The 20,056-nt window shown below is 30.8% G+C and overlaps 1 protein-coding gene across 16 annotated transcripts in view; it reads right to left on the reverse strand.

Moving 5' to 3' along the window:
- Nucleotides 1–20,056, reverse strand: part of Pcdh15 (protocadherin related 15) — a 702,462-nt gene that overhangs the window by 193,368 nt on the left and 489,038 nt on the right. For all 16 annotated transcript variants that reach the window (XM_076835193.1, XM_076835192.1, XM_076835191.1 and 13 more), the window contains 2 exons: nucleotides 16,366–16,459; nucleotides 807–935 (listed from right to left, as the gene is read on the reverse strand). In XM_076835193.1, coding sequence (XP_076691308.1) covers nucleotides 807–935; nucleotides 16,366–16,459 — 223 coding nt within the window. The remainder of the gene's footprint in view (nucleotides 1–806; nucleotides 936–16,365; nucleotides 16,460–20,056) is intronic.

Genomic DNA, 20,056 nt, shown 5'->3' on the forward strand with positions numbered 1-20,056 from the left:
CAGCTGATTCCATTTCTCTGAGATGGAGGTTAGGCAAAATATCATGGTGGAAGGCCATGGAGGAAGAAAGCTGATCAGTTTAGACCATCTAGGAAACAGACAGCAAGCAAAAGGCTCCATGGACAATATAAGCCAAGGTGCATAAGTCACACCCTTAGTGATTTTCTTCCTTTAGTCACACCCCACCACCTATAGTTACCACCTAGTGGTCCATTCAAATTAATCCATCCAATGGATCAATACACACATGAGGTTACAGATCTCATAGTCTAATGATTGTCATCTCTAACCATTGCTACATTAGACATCACATTTCCAACACAAAGTTCTCAGGGGCCCTTCATATCTAAATTATATTTCCTGGGGAACAGCCTAGAACTGAGTCTTGAAAGTGCTGGCCAAAGAACATGTATGAAATACAGGACCTTTAATCAATACTAAATGTTTGTTTACATGATCAAGTCAATTCCCATGTAAATTTATGTATTTTATGCTTTGAATATTTCTATCTGAACCTAATTACACAGTTCTGTAAAAATATCTTATGTCCAATATATTAAATAAGAATAATCTTATATTAGTCAATGTTAAATTACACAACAATCATAAAATGCAATCTACATGCTTAATAAGTTAAATCTAGATGAATAGGATAAGATTTAAAAAAAAAAAAAAACTTGAAGAGTATCCAACAAAGTCATTTAACAGATTACATTAGCTTCATCTCTTTTCCAAAATTAAAGTGTAAGAAACCATGCATTTTTTTAGAAACACATTTGAGATATATACATAATTATTCCACTTACCCTTACTTGACCCACAAAGGCATTGACTTCCTCCTCCACCACAGATAAGTTTCTAGGCAGATATGGATCAAACACTGGAGCATTGTCATTGACATCTGTCACTACCACGTTGACTGTGGCAGTTGAGGTCTTAAGGGAAAAAAAAAAAAGATGATTGAAAGTGAGAGGAGCTATTTTTATTTTATATTGAGCTAAGTTGCCATCCCGGCATTTCTCTATGTGAAAAGCATCTGATTCCTATTCTTAGTCAGGAAGCAGCAGCTTCAGCCTGAAGTTTTCAGACATCTCAAAAACTGATGGAAAAAGCAAATGATGATATTAAAGGGCAAACATCTTGAAAATGTCAAGTATTTCCTGGAGGCTTACTTTTCAGGAAATGATTTTACCTTTATCTTGTTCACATTTTATGAGTGGCAAGTATATATACACATATGTAGCTCTTTATCCCTGAAATGCACCATTCCTATGGTTTTAATCACATAATTTTCACTGTTTAAAAATAAAACCTAAGACATTATAAAGTAAAGTGGTATACAAGGAGATATTCTCAAGTATGCTAATACTATCACTAAATATCACCTTAGTTATTGTCATGATTTATATCTAAATCAAGAATTTGAATACCATGTACTTGTTGTGGAATTATTCCTCTATAATCATATAGCCTATGGGAAGGTGAGGATTAGTATGTGCTACCTAATTTAAAGGTAAATGTTTCACCTTACAACTACAAAATATTATGTTGGTCAATGATTTGGGCACAATCAAGTTTACTTTGTCATGTGTGGCTTGAGCTGGAAACTGCTGTCTAATCAAATCCTGAGTTCAGCACTTGGCCTCTACCTATCTCTACCACAGTCTGGGGTAGTTCACAGCAGGCTAAGGACAAACCCTAAATTAAAAAGTCAAAAGTCCATTATGTTGCAGTATAAAATATTTAATAACATATAAACAAAATGTAGGAAGAAAAAGCAGGTAAAACAGTCATCAGAGATTTGTTCATCTTTTGTTTAAAAACTACAGACACAATTTCTACCAATCTGTAACTGATCTAAAGCTATACTAACAAGCTGAGTATAGATAAAGCAACTAAAGGTGAATGAATCTGAAGAGGATTTGTAGTATTCATGGGCTGAGGGGTCAAAAACTGGATTTTCTTGCTGCCAAGAAGAGTGGTAATGATAAATATTTGATGCTTTTTGTCAAGGTCACTGAAGTTCTGATGCATGATGATTATATGATGATTATATCAGGCCTCAGTGAGACTGATACCTCATATCAAGCTCTGAATAGACTAATTTGAGCTGTCTCTATTTTAACAGAAGCCAAAGAAAGACCTCTTTTTAGCAACATGGTTTATTCTGAACCTCTATATTTATAACATATAAAATGTTCAGCAGTTATTTAAAAATCACCAGGCATAGCAGGGAAGTATTGGGTATTAGTAATGGATTATTTCTTTATCTTGTATGTCCATGGGCATTTCCATTAAAAATTCATATAACTACTCTTTATGATTTATACATATTTAAAATTCAATAAAAATTTTATTTAAAGACACATATAAAAATGGTCAAAACAGCATTATAGATACAAAATTTTGAAACCACCCAAAATTCCATGAATAATAAATGTTTATGTAGTTAAGTTTTATTCAAGCAATGTCATAATACACAGTAGTAAGAATGAATAAACTACTTCGAGTAATCATTTGGATAAATTTTATGAAAATAAGGTTAAATGAAAAAAGTCAAAGAAGACTGAATATAAATATATACACCATTTAAACTATATAATTCCATTTATATAAATTTCAAAACCAGGTATAATTTCTACATGGTGAAAGAAGTCAAGATAGGGGTCCTTGGGGAAGAAGATAGAATAAGAACTAGCATAATCAAAAGTCTGGGCTTCTGGAGTTCTGATTAATTTCTGTTGCTTAGAATAAGTAGTAGATACATAGGTGTGCTCAATATGTGAATTTATAAATCTGTAAACTTATCATTTGCGTGTTCTTCATTTAAGACATGTACACATACAAACATACACAATTACATATAAGAGGTTGTAAGTGGAATGGGAAAATAAACAAGGTGAGAAATGAATTACAGTAGAAGGGGTAGAGAGAGAAGATGGGAGGGGAGGGGAGGGGGGATAGTAGAGGATAGGAAAGGTAGCAGAATACAACAGTTACTATTATGGTATTATGTAAAAATGTGGATGTGTAACCCATGTGATTCTGCAATCTGTACTCGGGGTAAAAAAGGGAGTTCATAACTCACTTGAAGCTAATGTATGCTAATGTATGAAATATGATATGTCAAGAGCTTTGTAGGGTTTTGAACAACCAATAAAAAAAAAAATAAATAAATAAATAAAAGTCATCCCAAACTTAAAAAAAAAAAAAATTAATAACACATTAATTGAAGTGTGGATGCGGAAACACAGAATTCAATAAATTGTATTATGCTAAAAAAAAAAAAAACATACACATGTGTTGTGAATATATGTGTAAACAAGTTCAAATGTTTATGACTAGATGAATTGCAGATATTTTATTGTCCCCCTCTAACATTTATATTTTCCCCAAGAAAGCTACATGAGTTTTATAACAAAAAATATTTTAACAAATATTATTTCTTTAAAAGTTAGGTTAGAGTTGAAACCAGGGAAAGAAATGTATGTTGTACAGTTGAAGTGGTTTCCAGTTTGCTGGAAGGTGAACAAGACATTAAAATGGACAGTCTGGAGCAAAACTCTGAGAGTCACCTTAGCAGTTTGCTGGCTTTTCTTCAAACTACCTGATCATCCTATAGGGCAAACTATCTGTACTTCCCTATCAATCTAATCTACCCTGATCTCATCCTATTCTTTTAGAGTCTCATTCTTGATACTAAAAAGCTGTATGTTTTCTGATTGTTCTCTATCCTCCTTCAAACACTGTGTCCTGTAGTTGGGTAATGTATAAGAGGACTAGATCACTAAGAAAACTGAAACGTTAAGTAATGCCATCACTAAATTTGGGGCCCATAGGGTGTGATATTTATGGACATTTTGGCACATCTCTCCATGTCTTAGAGAGTTTTACTGAAAATGTAAGAAAATAAATGTATGCACTTTAGAAATGTAAAGTCATAAACATAAATATACTTACAGCTTATATATTTATTGAAAAATCTGAAGATAGCACTTGCATTAGATTTACTTGGGTAATCAATTTAAACCAAATACTATTTCTTGGCTATACATTAGAACTATTGACTTTATTTTTTGAATCTATAAAAATTATTATAGATTGGTTAACTGTAAAATATGGGATATGAATTTTTGTAGATTGGGTCCTAAAGATGGTAACAATGTGCTTCAATATGGTTCCAAGTGGTATAGCATATTAAGGCCCTTTATTAAGGATAGATCTTTTAGATTTTTAAAATAAGATATTAGTAAATTAACATAGACCATTTAAATTAATAATTTAAAGATAATGTCAGTTAACTCATTTTCACAATTTTTAAAATCAATTTATATTATGCTAATTAAATTAAAAAATACCAAGCTAATAAACCAAATTAATAAATAAAAAGCTATCCTTTTCCTACCAAGGAAATATGCTTATTAATCATTTTCTCAAATGTTTTGTGAACTTATAAGTCTACTAGTTGAAAATATACATAATTTAGTATTAAACACCAAAATTGATCACTTTTGTGTTTTAAATTATAGACGTATCCTCAGAATATACATTCTGTGCTCAACCAAGCCATTTAGATATTTCTGTTGTAGCATAAAATTTGAATACACATTTATCTTCATAAATTAGTATTGTAATGAAATAAAGACACAGATTAGCATTATTGGTTTAGTATAGCATGTCTTACATAAAGTCATAATCAAATAAAACAATGTATATTCATTTACATTAAAATATCTTTTCAAATCATAAAAAACTTATTTTAATTAAAAATATTTTATAATTGTCCTTTCTTTTATACCATATACTTAACCTACAAGTTAATTTTTTTAAATTTTATAGAAACTAGTTTAAAAGTACAAGATACTTAAGATATTTAAAATGAATTCATTCTGATTCCTAAGAGAAATTATGAGAATTTTCTATTCATATGGATCTAAATGATAATACAATGAATAGAAATACTTATAAATTCACAATAAGAAGAATGTGTACTCCATGTAATGGAGAAATAGAGAATGAAATGATGAACCTGCTTTTATTTTATTTATTTTTTTGTCAGTGTTGAAGTGTATCCAGAGACACATTTATACAAATGCTATTTGAATTTTTGTATATATCAGTAATATTCAAAATTCAAAAGATCACATCAATTAGATTATAAATTGTGCATGATTATATTAATTGACTAGAGAAGCCTATAGATTCCACATATATAGTTATTCTTTTTATGAATAAATTTTAGAGCACTTTGGGTAGTTTTATAAAATAATTATGGTGTATATATTTTCACACAGAGCGAACACACAAAAACACAGAAATATATGTTCATATCTGAATACCAAAGCCAAAAGTATAATGTTGCCAATGTAAAATTACTGATATAAAAGAATTCATATTTAATTTAGCCAATGTCACCCATGTTAGCATTACCAAATGTTGATAAAATAATTCTATTTTGAGTAATGTAATTTACATAATATTTTAAGTCCAATAAAGCAATGACAGGTCCACTTATTTAAGTGAATTCATTATATGCACCCAAAATAAAAATTTCTCTATCTCAATTACTTTATTTAGGAATCTCAGTGGTTAGCCTGTTCCTATATGGAACAGAAAATCTGCTCCAAGGACCAGGGGAATCCAATGAAAAGACTGAACACTGGAGAAATGCTGATCTGTGGGAAGTTTAAAGTGCTAGGATGGGGCTAGCCCTTCTCTAGGAAAATTGTCTTTCTTAACTTCTACCCTGTCTTTAAAACACAGAGTTTGAACTTTTTTTAAGGATCTCTTCCATTCCTAACATTTCACAATTATAAAATTAAAAAAAAATAATGTTGGTTAGTCCAAATTTAACAAATATACACAAAAGTGTGACATCTAACCCATAGAGACAATTAAAGAGGTGAAGACATCATTAGTAATTGATCATTTTGGCAAAAATTTCCTTTAAAATCTATAGAGCACATTCTTTTTTCAAAAAAGTATATACAAATTTTGTTTCTTCATACAAATGTTGTCATCCTAAAATTAAAGCCTCAGACAATTTTTCCATCTGTGTAAACAAATAAATATAACATAAATAAACCAGCTTCTATCAAGAAAGTCATCATAAATGTGTGTATATATATATGTAAATATATATATAAAATCATATTCCTTCATTTTATTTATAAAGCTGTATAGAAATTCTTAGCATTTTCTTCATCTATGTATTAATCAGAAATTTTAAGGTAATCGATTTTAGCAGTAGGTTTATTTGTCTCTGAAAGTTATTTATAAATTTATGAATGACAGATACATTTTGCTGCTATTTAAGTTGAATTCATGACTGAAAAAATCCATCAAACAATTAATCATGGGATAAATTTTAAAAGTATATTCTGATTTATTTTATTTAGTATAATGTTTTCTAGGTTCATCCCTGTTGTTACAAACAGAATTTCCTACTCTTTTAAGGTCAGTAGTATTACATTACATTACTATACATACATACATACATACATACATTAAATACATGTGCCACATTTTCTTTACCTATTTATCAGCGGATGGACCCTTAGGTTGTCAGTTATTGTGAATAATACTACAATGAATGTACACAAGAGGGCACATGTCTCTTTGACAGATTGATTTCAGACCCTTTAGGTACCTACCCAGAAACAGAATTGCTGAATTATAATGAAATTCTAATTTTAGGCTTATGAGGAACTACCATACTGTTTTCCATTTAGTTTTACTAATTTACATTCCCCCCAACAATGCACCAGTGTTTCTTTTTCTCCACAATCTCACCAACACTCATTATTACTCATCTTTTGGATAATAGTCATTCTAGTAAGTGTAAAGTAGTATTATAGTGCTTTCCCTGATGATATGTAATGCAGAATGAACATTTTCTTTTGCATCAGGATGCTAAAAGAGTCCAACTTACAGAACAAGAATACAATTGTGTTTGCAGGAGCTAGAGGATGCTGTGAATTAGGAAAAGGCATATGATGATTAAACACTACAATGTTTCAGTTAGACAGGAGGAAATAAGGTTCAGTGATCTATAGCAAAGAGTGGAGTTAATATGGCATGATATGGAAGATGAAAAGGAGCAAAGCTTGAAGATGACATGTTTTTTGGCGTTTAACCTCTCAGAAAATGACACACACACACACACACACACAAAAAAAAAAAAAAAAAAACAGCTTAGTTTTTTGAGTTATTATTTCTCATTCCTTCAATTGATTAGTCACCAAGTCCTATGAATTCTAGCTTGCAAATAGGTACAGTTTTATGCTGTTATGTAGCAAAAAAAAATTAAATAAATAAAACTTTAATTTCCCTGAGTAAAAGCTAGGAGTGGGATCACTAATTTTATAATTAGTGAATGTTTAATTCTGTAAGAAAATAAGAACTGTTTTTTTTTTCCAATAATTTAGTGAATTATTTTTAATACTATTTTCTTTTAGCTTAATGGACATTTAAAGATAGAGTGTAATATTACAAATACAACAACAATTTTGGAGTTTATGACAGAAAGGAAAAGAGAAGGTGTTCTCATATGTCATCACAAAAAAATCTTTTTTATTTTATATTTTAGCTTTTTGATTTTTATATCTGTTAATATTTGTTAAATATCTCATGGGCAGAAAATGCTTTCTCCACATTTCATGAGCAACTGAAAGCATAATCACTTATTTTGTCCAGTTTACACTGGATGACTTAAATTCAATTGTTTAAATGTATGCATTCTAAGAAATTATCTGAACAGAGACACACAATCTCTGGGAATCAAACCAGAAGTATTTCCATTCATTTTTTAAGAAAGTATAGAACAGTATTAGAGAAATGGCAACACTTTGCCTATGAGACATTTATAATTCATCTGTGTCTTAAAAAAGAAATATGTAGTTTCTCATTTCAAAGGTACCATTGCTTACTTGATGGTATCCCACAAATTCCACAGGCAGATAATCATATGATTTGGAGAAGTCTCCCCAACTATTGTTATAAATGTGTTTTTCTTAAATTCTGTACTCTAGTAATTCATATATTTTAATGGTCAGTACTTAGGCTTATAATTATTATATCATTTGCTGTATCATAATTTTTTTATTAATAATATGTGATGTTTGATGTCCTTTGTCCTTTATAAAAATCCTGCTTTCTTGTGGCTTCTATTTCTGTGGATTATCCTTTTTACTTCTCTCCAATTTCAAGCTATTTGTCTTTGGATCTAAAATGAATCTTTATTAGAAAGCTTGTAGTTATATATTTTTATCCATTTTTAATTTGTCTCTTAATTAAATATTTTATACATTTACATTTAAAGGAATACTGATAAGGTAAACTTCCATCATTTTTTTATTTGTTTGCCTTATAATAGGCTTTTGGTTTATCAATCTCTTCCATAATGTCTTCTATTGTATTTTTATTTGATATTTTATAGTGAAAGGTTTAAATTAATTTTTTTGCTTATATATTACAATTATTTTATTTGTGATAGCCATTGGGATTATATTTAATATCATAAAGTTAAAATATGCTAATTTGAATTTACATCCTCTTCTATAACATGCAAAAGTTTGCCTCCTTTAACAGCTCCGCCTCACCCGTCAGTCATTGGTATCATAAAAAATGTCATAGTTGCACACCATCTCCAAAAACATAAATTAATAATTTTAAAATCATTAATCTTAAATTATGCAGTAAGTAAAATGTGGGCTAAAACTAGTTACCATAATTCTGTATTTCAGATGAACATTATAATTGTTACCCTTTTAAATTATTTAGATAATAAAAAGTAAGAATTTATGCTATTGTTTCAACAATATTAGCTGATATAATTTCCCATGTATTTAACTTCATTGACCTATTTTATTTAGGTATATGGTTTCAAGTTACTGTGTAGTGTATTTTCTTTCCAGTCTGAGGTACTCCTTTTGGCATTTCTTAAAGGGAAAGTCCATTGGTAACAAACTTTTTCATATTTTATATTAGAATATCTTTAATTTTTCTGTCACTTTTGAAGGACAGTTTTACCAGATGCAGAATTTAACCTCTGTCCCATCCTGCCCAGCTTGAACATCTATTGCTTTCAGGCTTCCAGAGTCTCTGATGAGAGATATCTGTTTATACTTTAATTGAGAAATTCTTGTATATAATTAGTTAACTCTATCTTGGTGCATTCAAAATTCCCTTTTTGTCTGTGGCTTTCCATACATAGTTTGATTATAATAATATCTTGGATTGGTGTCTTTGAGTTCATCCTACTTAGAGACTGTTGAATTTCTTGGGTAATTATATTAATGTTTTTCATCAAAATTAAAAAAATTTCCAGCCATTTTTTTAAATATTCTCTGTCCTTTCTAATTTTTCTGGTACTCCTGGAACTTCCACAATGCATATGGTTATCAGCTTGATGTTGTCCTACATATTCCTTGCATTGTGTTCACTTATCTTAAATCTTTTTCTTTTCTTCCTGAACTTCAGACTTAATAATTTATTTTGCCTGCCTTTATATTTGCTGATTCATTCTTTGCCTCCTCAATTTTGCCTGTGAATTTCTGCAGATTTTTTTTTCATTTCAGCCTTCAGAATTTCTTCTGAAAATTCTTTTTTAAATTTGTTTTAAAATTCTTTTTTTTTAATTTTTTTAGATTTTCTATTTATATCTCCATTTTGTTCAAATATTTTTTTAACTTTCTCCACATCCTCCTTTCTTTTCACATCTCTTAGAGAGCTATATTAAAGAGCTTATGTAGTAGATCCATCAGGTCTTTTTCAGGAACAGTTTTGGTTGGGATTTTGTTCATTTTTTTTTCCCTTTGTATGGGCCATGCTTTTCTATTTTGATATGTTTCACAATTTTCTTGTTGAAAATTGGATGTTGGAATATAATTATATGATAATTCTAAAATCAGATTATTTTCCTGCCCCAGGGTTTCTTGTAGTCTTTTTGTTTTTGTTTGTTTCTTTTTATTGTTGTAGATTATTTCTTCACTGAGGTTCAGGCTATAAAGTATTATGACCTCAGCACTTCTCAGAATTAATCTACTTATCTATGCACTTATTTATTTTCTTATGGTATTTAGTGGTTTAACAGGATGTCCCCAAACTTGGAATCCTCCCACTTCAGTCTCCCAAGTAGCTGGGATTAATTATCTCAGTTATTTTCTGAGCCTACTGTTTCTGGAACCTGGGTATGTGTGGTGTCTTTTTAATTTCTCCCATACACATGGTTGCCTTTCTAGTATTCAATAGTTGGCTCCCAAAAGGGGAAAAAGAAAAATAAAAGGAGAGAGGCAGGAGCCTTTTAAATTACCTGGAAGTCACTTCAGATAGAGGAGGGTCTTGTAATCATACAGAGAGGTATAACCATAATGGTCAGACCTCCCTGTTGTGCTTCTATGATCAGAACACATATCTCCAGTATTTGTGGGACAGAGCTTTTCTTATTCACACTGACTCTTCAAGCAGTGTGAAGACTGTTTCAGAAGCATGTGGATAGCTGTCTACCATGGGGCTGAGGGTCAGGAATGGGTGGCTGCTACTGTGCTAAGAGCTGGAATTGATTGGAATTAAGTGCAATTTACCTGGAATATGCAAGCCATCAGTAGATTCCACAGTTCCAAATGGTTATGTTTAATAGGTTCTCTCAGTGCATTTATTGTCTAGATGAGGAGAAAGATTTCTTGTTCTTTCTACTCTCCATTATAGTCCCAGAATCCTCTCTTCAATTTCTTTTGGTACAGGGAATTGAACCCAGGGGCATGTAATCTCTGAGCAACATCCCCAGCCCTCTTTTTTAAATATTTTATTTTGAGACAGGGTCTTGTGAATTACTTAGAGCCTTGATAAGTTACTGAGGCTGACTTTGAACCTGTGATCCTCCTGCCTCAATCTCCTGGGCCATTAGGATTAGAGGCATGCACCACAGTGTGAGGCTCTACAATTTTTTTTTATTTTAAAAAATAGTGAACTGATTATGGTATCATTACCTGAACTTCTTGTTATTCATGGGCACATTCCTAAAAGTTAATTCTAATACTTATTGATAAGGTATATTCATAAACACATAGCAACATATATGCAAATTTTCATAAAATGCTTTTTTAGCTTAGGTTAGTTGGACTTTGTTTAGTTTAGAATTAAAGAATGTTACATGATGCTTTTAAAAAGATAAAGTATATATTTATTTTTAAGAAAGGTATATTCATGTGGGAACTTTCCTACAAGATATTACTCTAAATAGATTAGGTAAAATGTAATAATTTCAAAAACTAACATACATAAATAAATGTTCAAGCAAAGTCTGTTTGAACAAAACTGTGAAAATATTTTAAGAACTGTTCCCATAAGGAATTTGACAATTTCAAAAATTTGCAATAATTTCAAATAAATAAAAGTATTTATAAAAATGTAAAAAGCATGATTTTATCTGTTCTTATTTATGATAGCTAAAGATGTTTAAAAACTTATAATATTAAATTATAAATTATATTCAATTAATAGTTTTTTCAACTGTTTTTAACAAAGTAAATTTATTAAAGGGGAAAATGTGAGAATGTCAAATCAAATTCTGAAAAAAAATTCATAAGGACCTAAAATACAGTGTGTTTTCTTCTCCATTCTAGGGTGAGTGGGGAGAGGTGACTTTTCATGAAAAAAAGAAACAAACCAAAAAACTTCCAAATTTACCCTGAAAAATTTATTCATGTAAATCTCTGGTATAATTTGTTTAAAATCCAATAATTTATGGTCCGTGTTCATTAAAACTTTATCTTAAAATTCATGATTATAAAGGTTAGAAAGATTATTTTATTATAACTCTATGAAGCATACAGTTTAAATTCTTAGTTTAAAAAATGCTATCATGAGAATATTATTTTATAATTACTTCTTTTTCAGGAATCTATTAAACATGTTCACATAATAATATGACCCTAAAATTTTATATAAGTGATTAAATTACCTGAAGAAACTTTTTTCTTTGAAATTTACATTCCCTTCTCTGCAATATTCTCAATAATTGTTTTAAGTAAACAAATATTTTTCAAAAAGAGTAAAATTTTAAAGCTAAAATTCTTTGCTTTATGATCATAATTGTTATCAATATTGAGAAATTGTTATGGTCATAAGATTGAGAGATTGGAGGCCTAGAAATGCTAGAATATTTGGTCAAGAAGAACTGAAATATACAAATAAATCAATTTAAAATGCTCTAAAGAGAATGAAGTCATTAATTTTAAACCAGTATTTATTTTGTTTTTGAGTGAGCAATTTCATAATTAGTAGATTGTGACTATACCAGACATTGATATATTTATTCTATTTCCTATCTGTTTCTTCTTGTCTAAGAAATTTTATTACTAAGTCGACTTAAAGTGTCCTAGATAACATTATTGCCACTAATTTCTCATTTACTATGTGACATATCTTAAAACTTTGTGTTATACTTCATTTTTTCATGTAATGGTTTACCTGAATGTTCTTTCTTTACTTCACTTTCTCTAAGTATACTCTATTCCTTATTCAGTACTAAATAATGCCTTGCCAGTTTTTTTCTTTTTTTAATTAATTTTTTATTTATATATGACAAAAGAATGCATTATAATTCTTATTACACATATAGATCACAATTTTTCATATCTCTGATTGTATATAAGAATATTCACACCAATTCATGTCTTCATTCATGTACTTTAGATAATAATGATCATCACATTCCACCATCATTTCTAACCCCATGCCCGCTCCCTTCTCCTCTCACCCTTCTGCCCTATCTAGAGTTTGTCTATTCCTCCCATGCTCCCTCTCCCTATCCTACTATGAATCATTTTCCTTATATCAGAGAAAACATTCAACATTGTTTTTTTGGGATTCGCTAACTTCACTTAGCATTATCTTCTCTAATTCCATCCATTTACCTGCAAATGCCATGATTTTATTCTTTTATTGCTGAGTATGTCACATTTTTTTTTTTATCCATTCATCTACTGAAGGGTATCTAGGTTGGTTCCACAGTTTAGCTATCGTGAATTGTGAGGCTATAAACATTGATGTGGCTGTGTCCCTGTAATATACTGTTTTTATGTCCTTTGGGTATAGACCAAGGAGAGGAATAGCTGGGTCAAATGGTGGTTCCATTCCCAGTTTTCCAAGAAATCTCCATACTTCTCTCCATATTGGCTACACCAATTTGCAGTCCCACCAGCAGTGTATGAGTGTACCCTTTTCCCCACATCCTCACCAACATTTATTGTTGTTTGTCTTCACAATGGCTGCCATTCTGACAGGACTGAGTTGAAATCTTAGAGTGGTTTTGATTTGCATTTCTCTAATTGCTAGTGATGATGAACACTTTTTCATATATTTGTTGACTGACTGTATATCATCTTCTGAGAAGTGTCTGTTCAGGTCCTGGGCCCATTTATTCATTGGGTTATTTATTTTTTGGTGTTTACCTTTTTGAGTTCTTTATATACTCTAGAGATTAGTGCTCTATCTGATGTGTGAGGGATAAAGATTTGCTCTCAAGATGTAGGCTCTCTATTCACCTCACAAATTGTTTCTTTTGCTGAGAAGAAACTTTTTAGTTTGATTCCATCCCATATATTAATTCTTGGTTTTAATTCTTTTGCCAAAGGAGTGTTATTTTTTTAAAGAGAGAGAGAGTGAAAGAGAGAGAGAGAGAGAGAGAGAGAGAGAGAGAGAGAGAGAAAATTTTACTTTTCGGCGGACACAACATCTTTGTTTGTATGTGGTGCTGAGGATCCAACCCAGGCCGCATGCATACCAGGCGAGCGAGCTACTGCTTGAGCCACATCCCCAGGCCCAAAGGAGTCTTATTAAGGAAGTTGGGGCCTAATCCCACATGATGAAGATTAGGGTCTACCTTTTCTTCTATTAGACACAGGGTCTCTGGTTGTATTCCTAAGTCCTTGATCCATTTTGAGTTGAGTTTTCTGTATGGTGAGAGATAGGGGTTTAATTTCATTTTGTTGCATATGGATTTCCAATTTTCCCATCACCATTTATTGAAGAGGCTTTCTGTTTTCCAATGCAGTCTTTTGACACCTTTGTTAGTCTCTGTGTCCTGCATTCTGTACCACTGGTCTACTAGTCTCTTTTGGTGCCAATACCATGCTGTTTTTTATACTATTTCTCTGTAGTATTGTATAAGGTCTGTTATAGTGATATCACCTGCTTTACTCTTCCTGCTAAAGATTGCATTAGCTCTTCTGGGTCTCTTATTTTTCCAGATGAATTTTATGACTGCTTTTTCTCAATATCTCTAATAAACATAGATACAAAAATTCTTAATAAAAATCTGGCAAATAGAATACAAAAACATATCAAAAAGATTGTGCACCATTATCAAGTGGAATTCATCCCAGGGATGCAAGATTGGTTCAACATATGGAAATCAATAAACATAATTCATCACATCAATAGACTTAAAGATAAGAATCAAATGATCATCTCAATAGATGCTGAAAAAGCACTTGACAAAATACAACGCCCTTTATGTTCGAAACACTAGAAAAATTAGGGATAACAAAAACATATTGCAACATCATACAGGTTACCTGTGGTAAGCTCCAGGCCAACATCATTCTAAATGGAGAAAAATTGAATGCATTTCCTCTAAAAACTGGACTAGACAAGGATGTCCTCTTTCAACACTTCTATTTAATAGAGTTCTTAAAACACTGGCCAGAGCCATTAGACAGATGAAAGAAATTAAAGGGAAATGCATAGGAAAAAAAGAACTCAAATTGGCACTATTTGCTGATGATATGATTCTAAACCTAGAAGACCCTAAAAGTTCCACCAGAAAACTTCTAGAAGTAGTAAATGAATTCAGCAAAGTAGCAGGATATAAAAATCAACACCCATAAATCAAAGGCATTTCTGTATGTCAGTGACAAATCCTCTGAGAAGGAAATGAGGAAAACTACTCCATTTACAATAACCTCAAAAAAAAGTAAATAAAATACTCCTTCTTCTTGTTCTTAGAATTATCCCTCTCAGCTAGAGATCAGTTTTCCCTTAAGCCTTCATTATAAGTCAAGTTCTTCCCTTCCAGAGACTCTCACTGACTTTTCTACCTGTGTATAATACAGGCACTCTATAAAAATCAAGGACATGGCATTTATAGAAATTAATCTTAGTTTTCATTTTCTTCCAATTTTCTATTATCTACAGCAGTTCTATTGTTCCCACTATTTCCTAAAACTGGTCTGTATATTCTATTTTCTGAAAAATATTGTATCTAACCTCTGAAAATGTCACATAGTTTGTTATTAGAGATTGTAATTTCCAAACTCAATAAATTATTCCTATTTTTCTCACTTTTAATTAAGATTATAAAACTATCCAAGTATCAAATTTGTATGTTTTTATCATGGTAATATTTTTTACAAATACTCAAGTAAATGTGAGAAGTGCATTCTATTATGCCCCAGTCAAGGAATCATACAAATCCAAGAAGTCATTTCAAGTAAACTGGAGATATGCTGCTATTTGAGTTGTGTGAGCCTTGCTTATTCATTTATATTGGTTTTGAATTATTTCCAGACATCCATAGTGACTTGGCTTATAATTACTTGGCTAAAGAAAATAAAAAAACAAAACAAGCTCATGGTATAAATAGGTGGTGAAGAGCAATTACCAATGATGGGAATAGTATAATGCTTAGAAATCAGTATATGGTATTTGGGAATACGGCCTTCAAAGAACATAGACAAGTGATTTTAAAACATTCCAGTGGACTGGGGATGCAGCCCAGTGGTAGAGCACTTTCCCAGCATGAGCAAGTTCCTTGATTCAATCACCAGCAAAAACCAAAACAGATTTTTATATCCAGAGGAAAGAATTTATGGGGCCCATTAAGCCACTGTGACCTTCATGAATTATTTAGGATTAAGACTGATATTAACAAATGCCTATGAAATCAATCAAATCAATTTTCTTAGAGCTTAACCATATTTGTTCAAAAAATCATCTCCCAATTCTCTCTGCAGAATTGATATTAAGGGACAAAGGTTTCAACATGGAAGAACTATGAGAACACATCTTAGAGTTCTGTTCCAGTGACAGACACAATATTTGTTAGTATAAAGGAGATTTCATTTTTCATGTAAGTTGGGGGAAGAATAATGATCACAAGTATCTGTTCTTCCAGGTCAAAGGTTGCAATACCAGAACACGTTTAGAGTATACATGCACTTCCATTAATTTTAAGATGCTCTAGGTTAAAAAAAAAAAGTATTAATTCATGAAGGTCACACATATTTTTTTTATTGTAAGATGGCAAGACTCTAAATTTCTTTAAAACTATTTTGAAAGACCTTTCCCACCTAGCATACTTACCCCATCTGGCCTGCCATCTGAAGCTGTGACAATCAGAATGTATCGATCGGTGCTTTCCCTGTCCAGTGCTTTCCCTAAGGTGAGAATCCCTGTGCTAGTGGCAGAGAAAACAGAAAGACACAGAAAAATATTATGTCACATTGTGTCTTCTTACTACAGTGAACCACTTTTCACCATTTCTCCCCCCTTCTTGGCAATCATGGTTTGAGTATTTAAGATGTATAATACTAGGATTCATGTTGAAAATTGAAAAAAGGTTTTTAAGGCTGTCAAGTTTCTTAGAAACAATGATAAATTGCAAAATGAATGAGATAAATGAGCTGATTCTCTAGCTCCTAGGGAGAAAATATCAAATAAAGCTAAACTATGCTTAATTCATTCCTGGAAGAAAGATATATATCTTACTTGTGATTATTTCAAAAGTAAAACACTCCATTACTCCTTAGCAGTCACACAATTCTTTGAGTCAAGAAATGCTTTCTTATAAATAATCTATATAACCTTTTCATTCATTGTCACAGATATGTGCTCATCGTGGAATCCCAGAATACTTGAATTTATCTTGACAAATTCTATGGATAAAAGTACATTTTCTTCTTCTTAATTTAAAAATAATACAAGCTCTTTGTAGGAAACCAGAATAAAGAATTTTAAAAAAATTTAGATGTTATTGTTATTTTTTTAAATATTTCTATTATTTTCTTGCCTGACCACATTTAAATATATAATTATTTCCAAAAGCAGAATCACCTGTGTATTTTACATTCTTTCTAGTAGAATGTAATTAGTAAATCATTGTCTCATTTTATAATATAAATAAAACTCTTCTGTTGATATAGTCACAATTTTATTACATTTATTTTTTAAAATTAGGATTCTTAACTTATAAATAATGAAATATGTGCAGCATTTAGTAAACACTTATGTTTTAAAAAAATTTAATATCACTTCTTACTTTTTCTCTATGCAGAATAAATGCTGTCAGATATTTAATGCTTATTTTTAATGTAATTTCTTAAAAGAGTTTTGTCACTTGCATTGCTTTCTGTAACAAGTTCAGCATGAGTTTCCTAGATTTTACAATCTGATACTGTGCATGACATTTTCATAAAGCCCTAACAAGCATCTACTAATTTATTTTAATGTAATAAAACACTAAAATATTTATAAAGTATAAAAGCATAGTTTGTTTCTGATTGATAAAAATGCCTCATTTTAGCAAGAGTGATATTAATGTACTAGAAAAATTTCAACAATTCATCCCACATGTGATAAGTGAGTTATAGATAATGAATCAAAATCATTGCCCTAGTAACTCCACTTATTTTATTTTGTTGCTTGAAATGGACTTAAAAGAATTCTCAACATATGACTATGAAAAACTGACTTTGCTTCTTGTACATTTTAAAAAATACTTTGTAAAATAACTGAAAACCAATTCCCAGAGTATGTTCATAATAATCAGGTTTGTATCAAGTTCTACACTGCAGATAGTTGAGATAATCTCATTCCACAATGGCATTCAAAGAGAAAACGAATACAATTATTGCTTTTGAAACTTAGTCACACATAACCTAAGAAAGAGGAAATCTGAAAACAAAGCAACAGTGTAATAAAAGAAAGTTAAGTTATTGTTATAAGGTCTTTATATCCCCATATTTCTCCTTCTATTAAATTAGAAAACAATTAGACATTTATATAGTGTTCCTATTTAGGACTCTCATTTTTTACTAAATAGCTAATTTTTCATGGTCTGGTGATTACAATAGAGATAGTTATTTCTTAAGATGATGTCTGCCTCCTTCTGACCCATCATTACATGGAGTTGAAGGGGTGAATGGGACATTTGGGAGGTGGGGAAAAGAAAATATAGTGTTTTTTGGTATTCATTGATGCAAGACTAGTTTATGGGTACAAAGGAGCATCCTTTTTTGAAATTCCAGAAATACCTGGCAAGGAGGAGTTTTACTACAAACTGGATGGAGGTGGGCCAGGATACATCGGGTTGCTTTTAGGGAAATAATAATTTTTGCAAGTTCATTTATTAACAATACTGGCATTTCTACTCCTGAATATATACTCCCCAAACCCTAAAACCATGTACTTAAACACATGTATATATGTTCATAACAGCAGCATTCACAATAACTCAAATGTATCAAAATAGCCTAAATGTGCATTAATTTACAAATGAATAAGTTGTTATTTATACATGCAATGGAATATTAGGCAAAAAGGAAAAGTAGTGAAGAACCGAGGCACTCTGCTAAATCAAAGAATCTTGGAAACATTAGATGAAGTGAAGGGGGCAGACAGGTTTGGTCACAAATTCAATTATTCCATTCTACCACTCCTCCTTTCCCAGCCCCATTCTCAGACAAGCAATAGTTTACGTTTTGCCTACACACATTTGCCTATCCTGGACCTTCTATAAGAAGGCAATCATATAGCACATTCTCTTTTGTAATTAACTTATTTTAGTTAGCATTATGCTTTCATGGTTCATCCATGTTATATCATATTTCACTAATCCATTTTCTTTTATCAATGAATAATATTCCATTGTGTGGATATATGATATTTGTTAATTTGTTTATCTGTAGATGGATATCTGAGTTTTTGGTACTTTGTCAATATAAATAATTGTTATGAACATTCTGATGCACAGTTTAATTTAATTGTATGACTTAACTTATCTTGAGTACATGTGAGTAGAATGTAGTACCTCCCATTTGTAACATTTTGAGGAAATGCTGAACTTTTCCAAAGTGCACATTTTACAGTCCCATCAGAAATATATGAGGATTCCAGTGTCTCCACATTTTTACGCATCCTGTTACTGTCTTTGCTTTTCATTCTAAAGTGTGTGCAAAGTGGGTTATCGTACAGATTTTTAATTTTAATTTCCATAATGACTAGCAACTATGAGCATATTCCTATTTGCTTATTAACCCTACAAATATATTTTGCAGAAAAGTGTAATCAAATTGTTGTGCATTTTTTATTTAATTTTTCTTTTTTTATTTTTGAGTTATAATAGTTCTTTATGTGTTTGGGATACATGATTCTTATCATATACATTATTTTAATTAAAATTTGTGATGTGTTTGGGTTGTCTTTGACTTCATGAAGTTGCCACTTGAAAAAAAGTTTAAAAATTGATGAAATGCTATATGTCATCTCAGAAATCATTTATTTATATTGTCTAATACCTAAAAATTATGGCAAATTCATGTAATGAAGATTTCTTTCTGTATCATCTTTTAGGAGCTAGTTTTATCTCTTATATTTAGGCCTGAAATCCACTTTTAATTAATTATTGTGGATGATGTGAGGCAGAGATCCAACTTCATTCCTTGGCGTGTTATCCCAATTTCATTAGTCGAAAAGATAATTCTTTCCTTATAGGATCAACTTTGGTCCTGTTTTGGAAACCAACTGGACCTAAATGTTAAGAATGCTATATGAATCCTTAAATCTATCCCAGCTATCTATATGTCTGTTTTCATATTTCCTTTATGGTTCCCTTTTAAATAGTTTTTTTATTTAATATTGATCATAAAATGTAGCTAATTTATGTTTTGATGTTCCTGTGGGGAAACTTCAAATGGTTAGGACTTCACATTTTTAAAATAGAAGCTTATTCATCTTTGGAATCTAAAAGTGTAAAAAATACTGTTATTGTCTTCAG

The sequence above is a fragment of the Callospermophilus lateralis genome, chromosome 15, assembly GCF_048772815.1.
Source record: "Callospermophilus lateralis isolate mCalLat2 chromosome 15, mCalLat2.hap1, whole genome shotgun sequence".
Classification (NCBI taxonomy): domain Eukaryota; kingdom Metazoa; phylum Chordata; class Mammalia; order Rodentia; family Sciuridae; genus Callospermophilus; species Callospermophilus lateralis.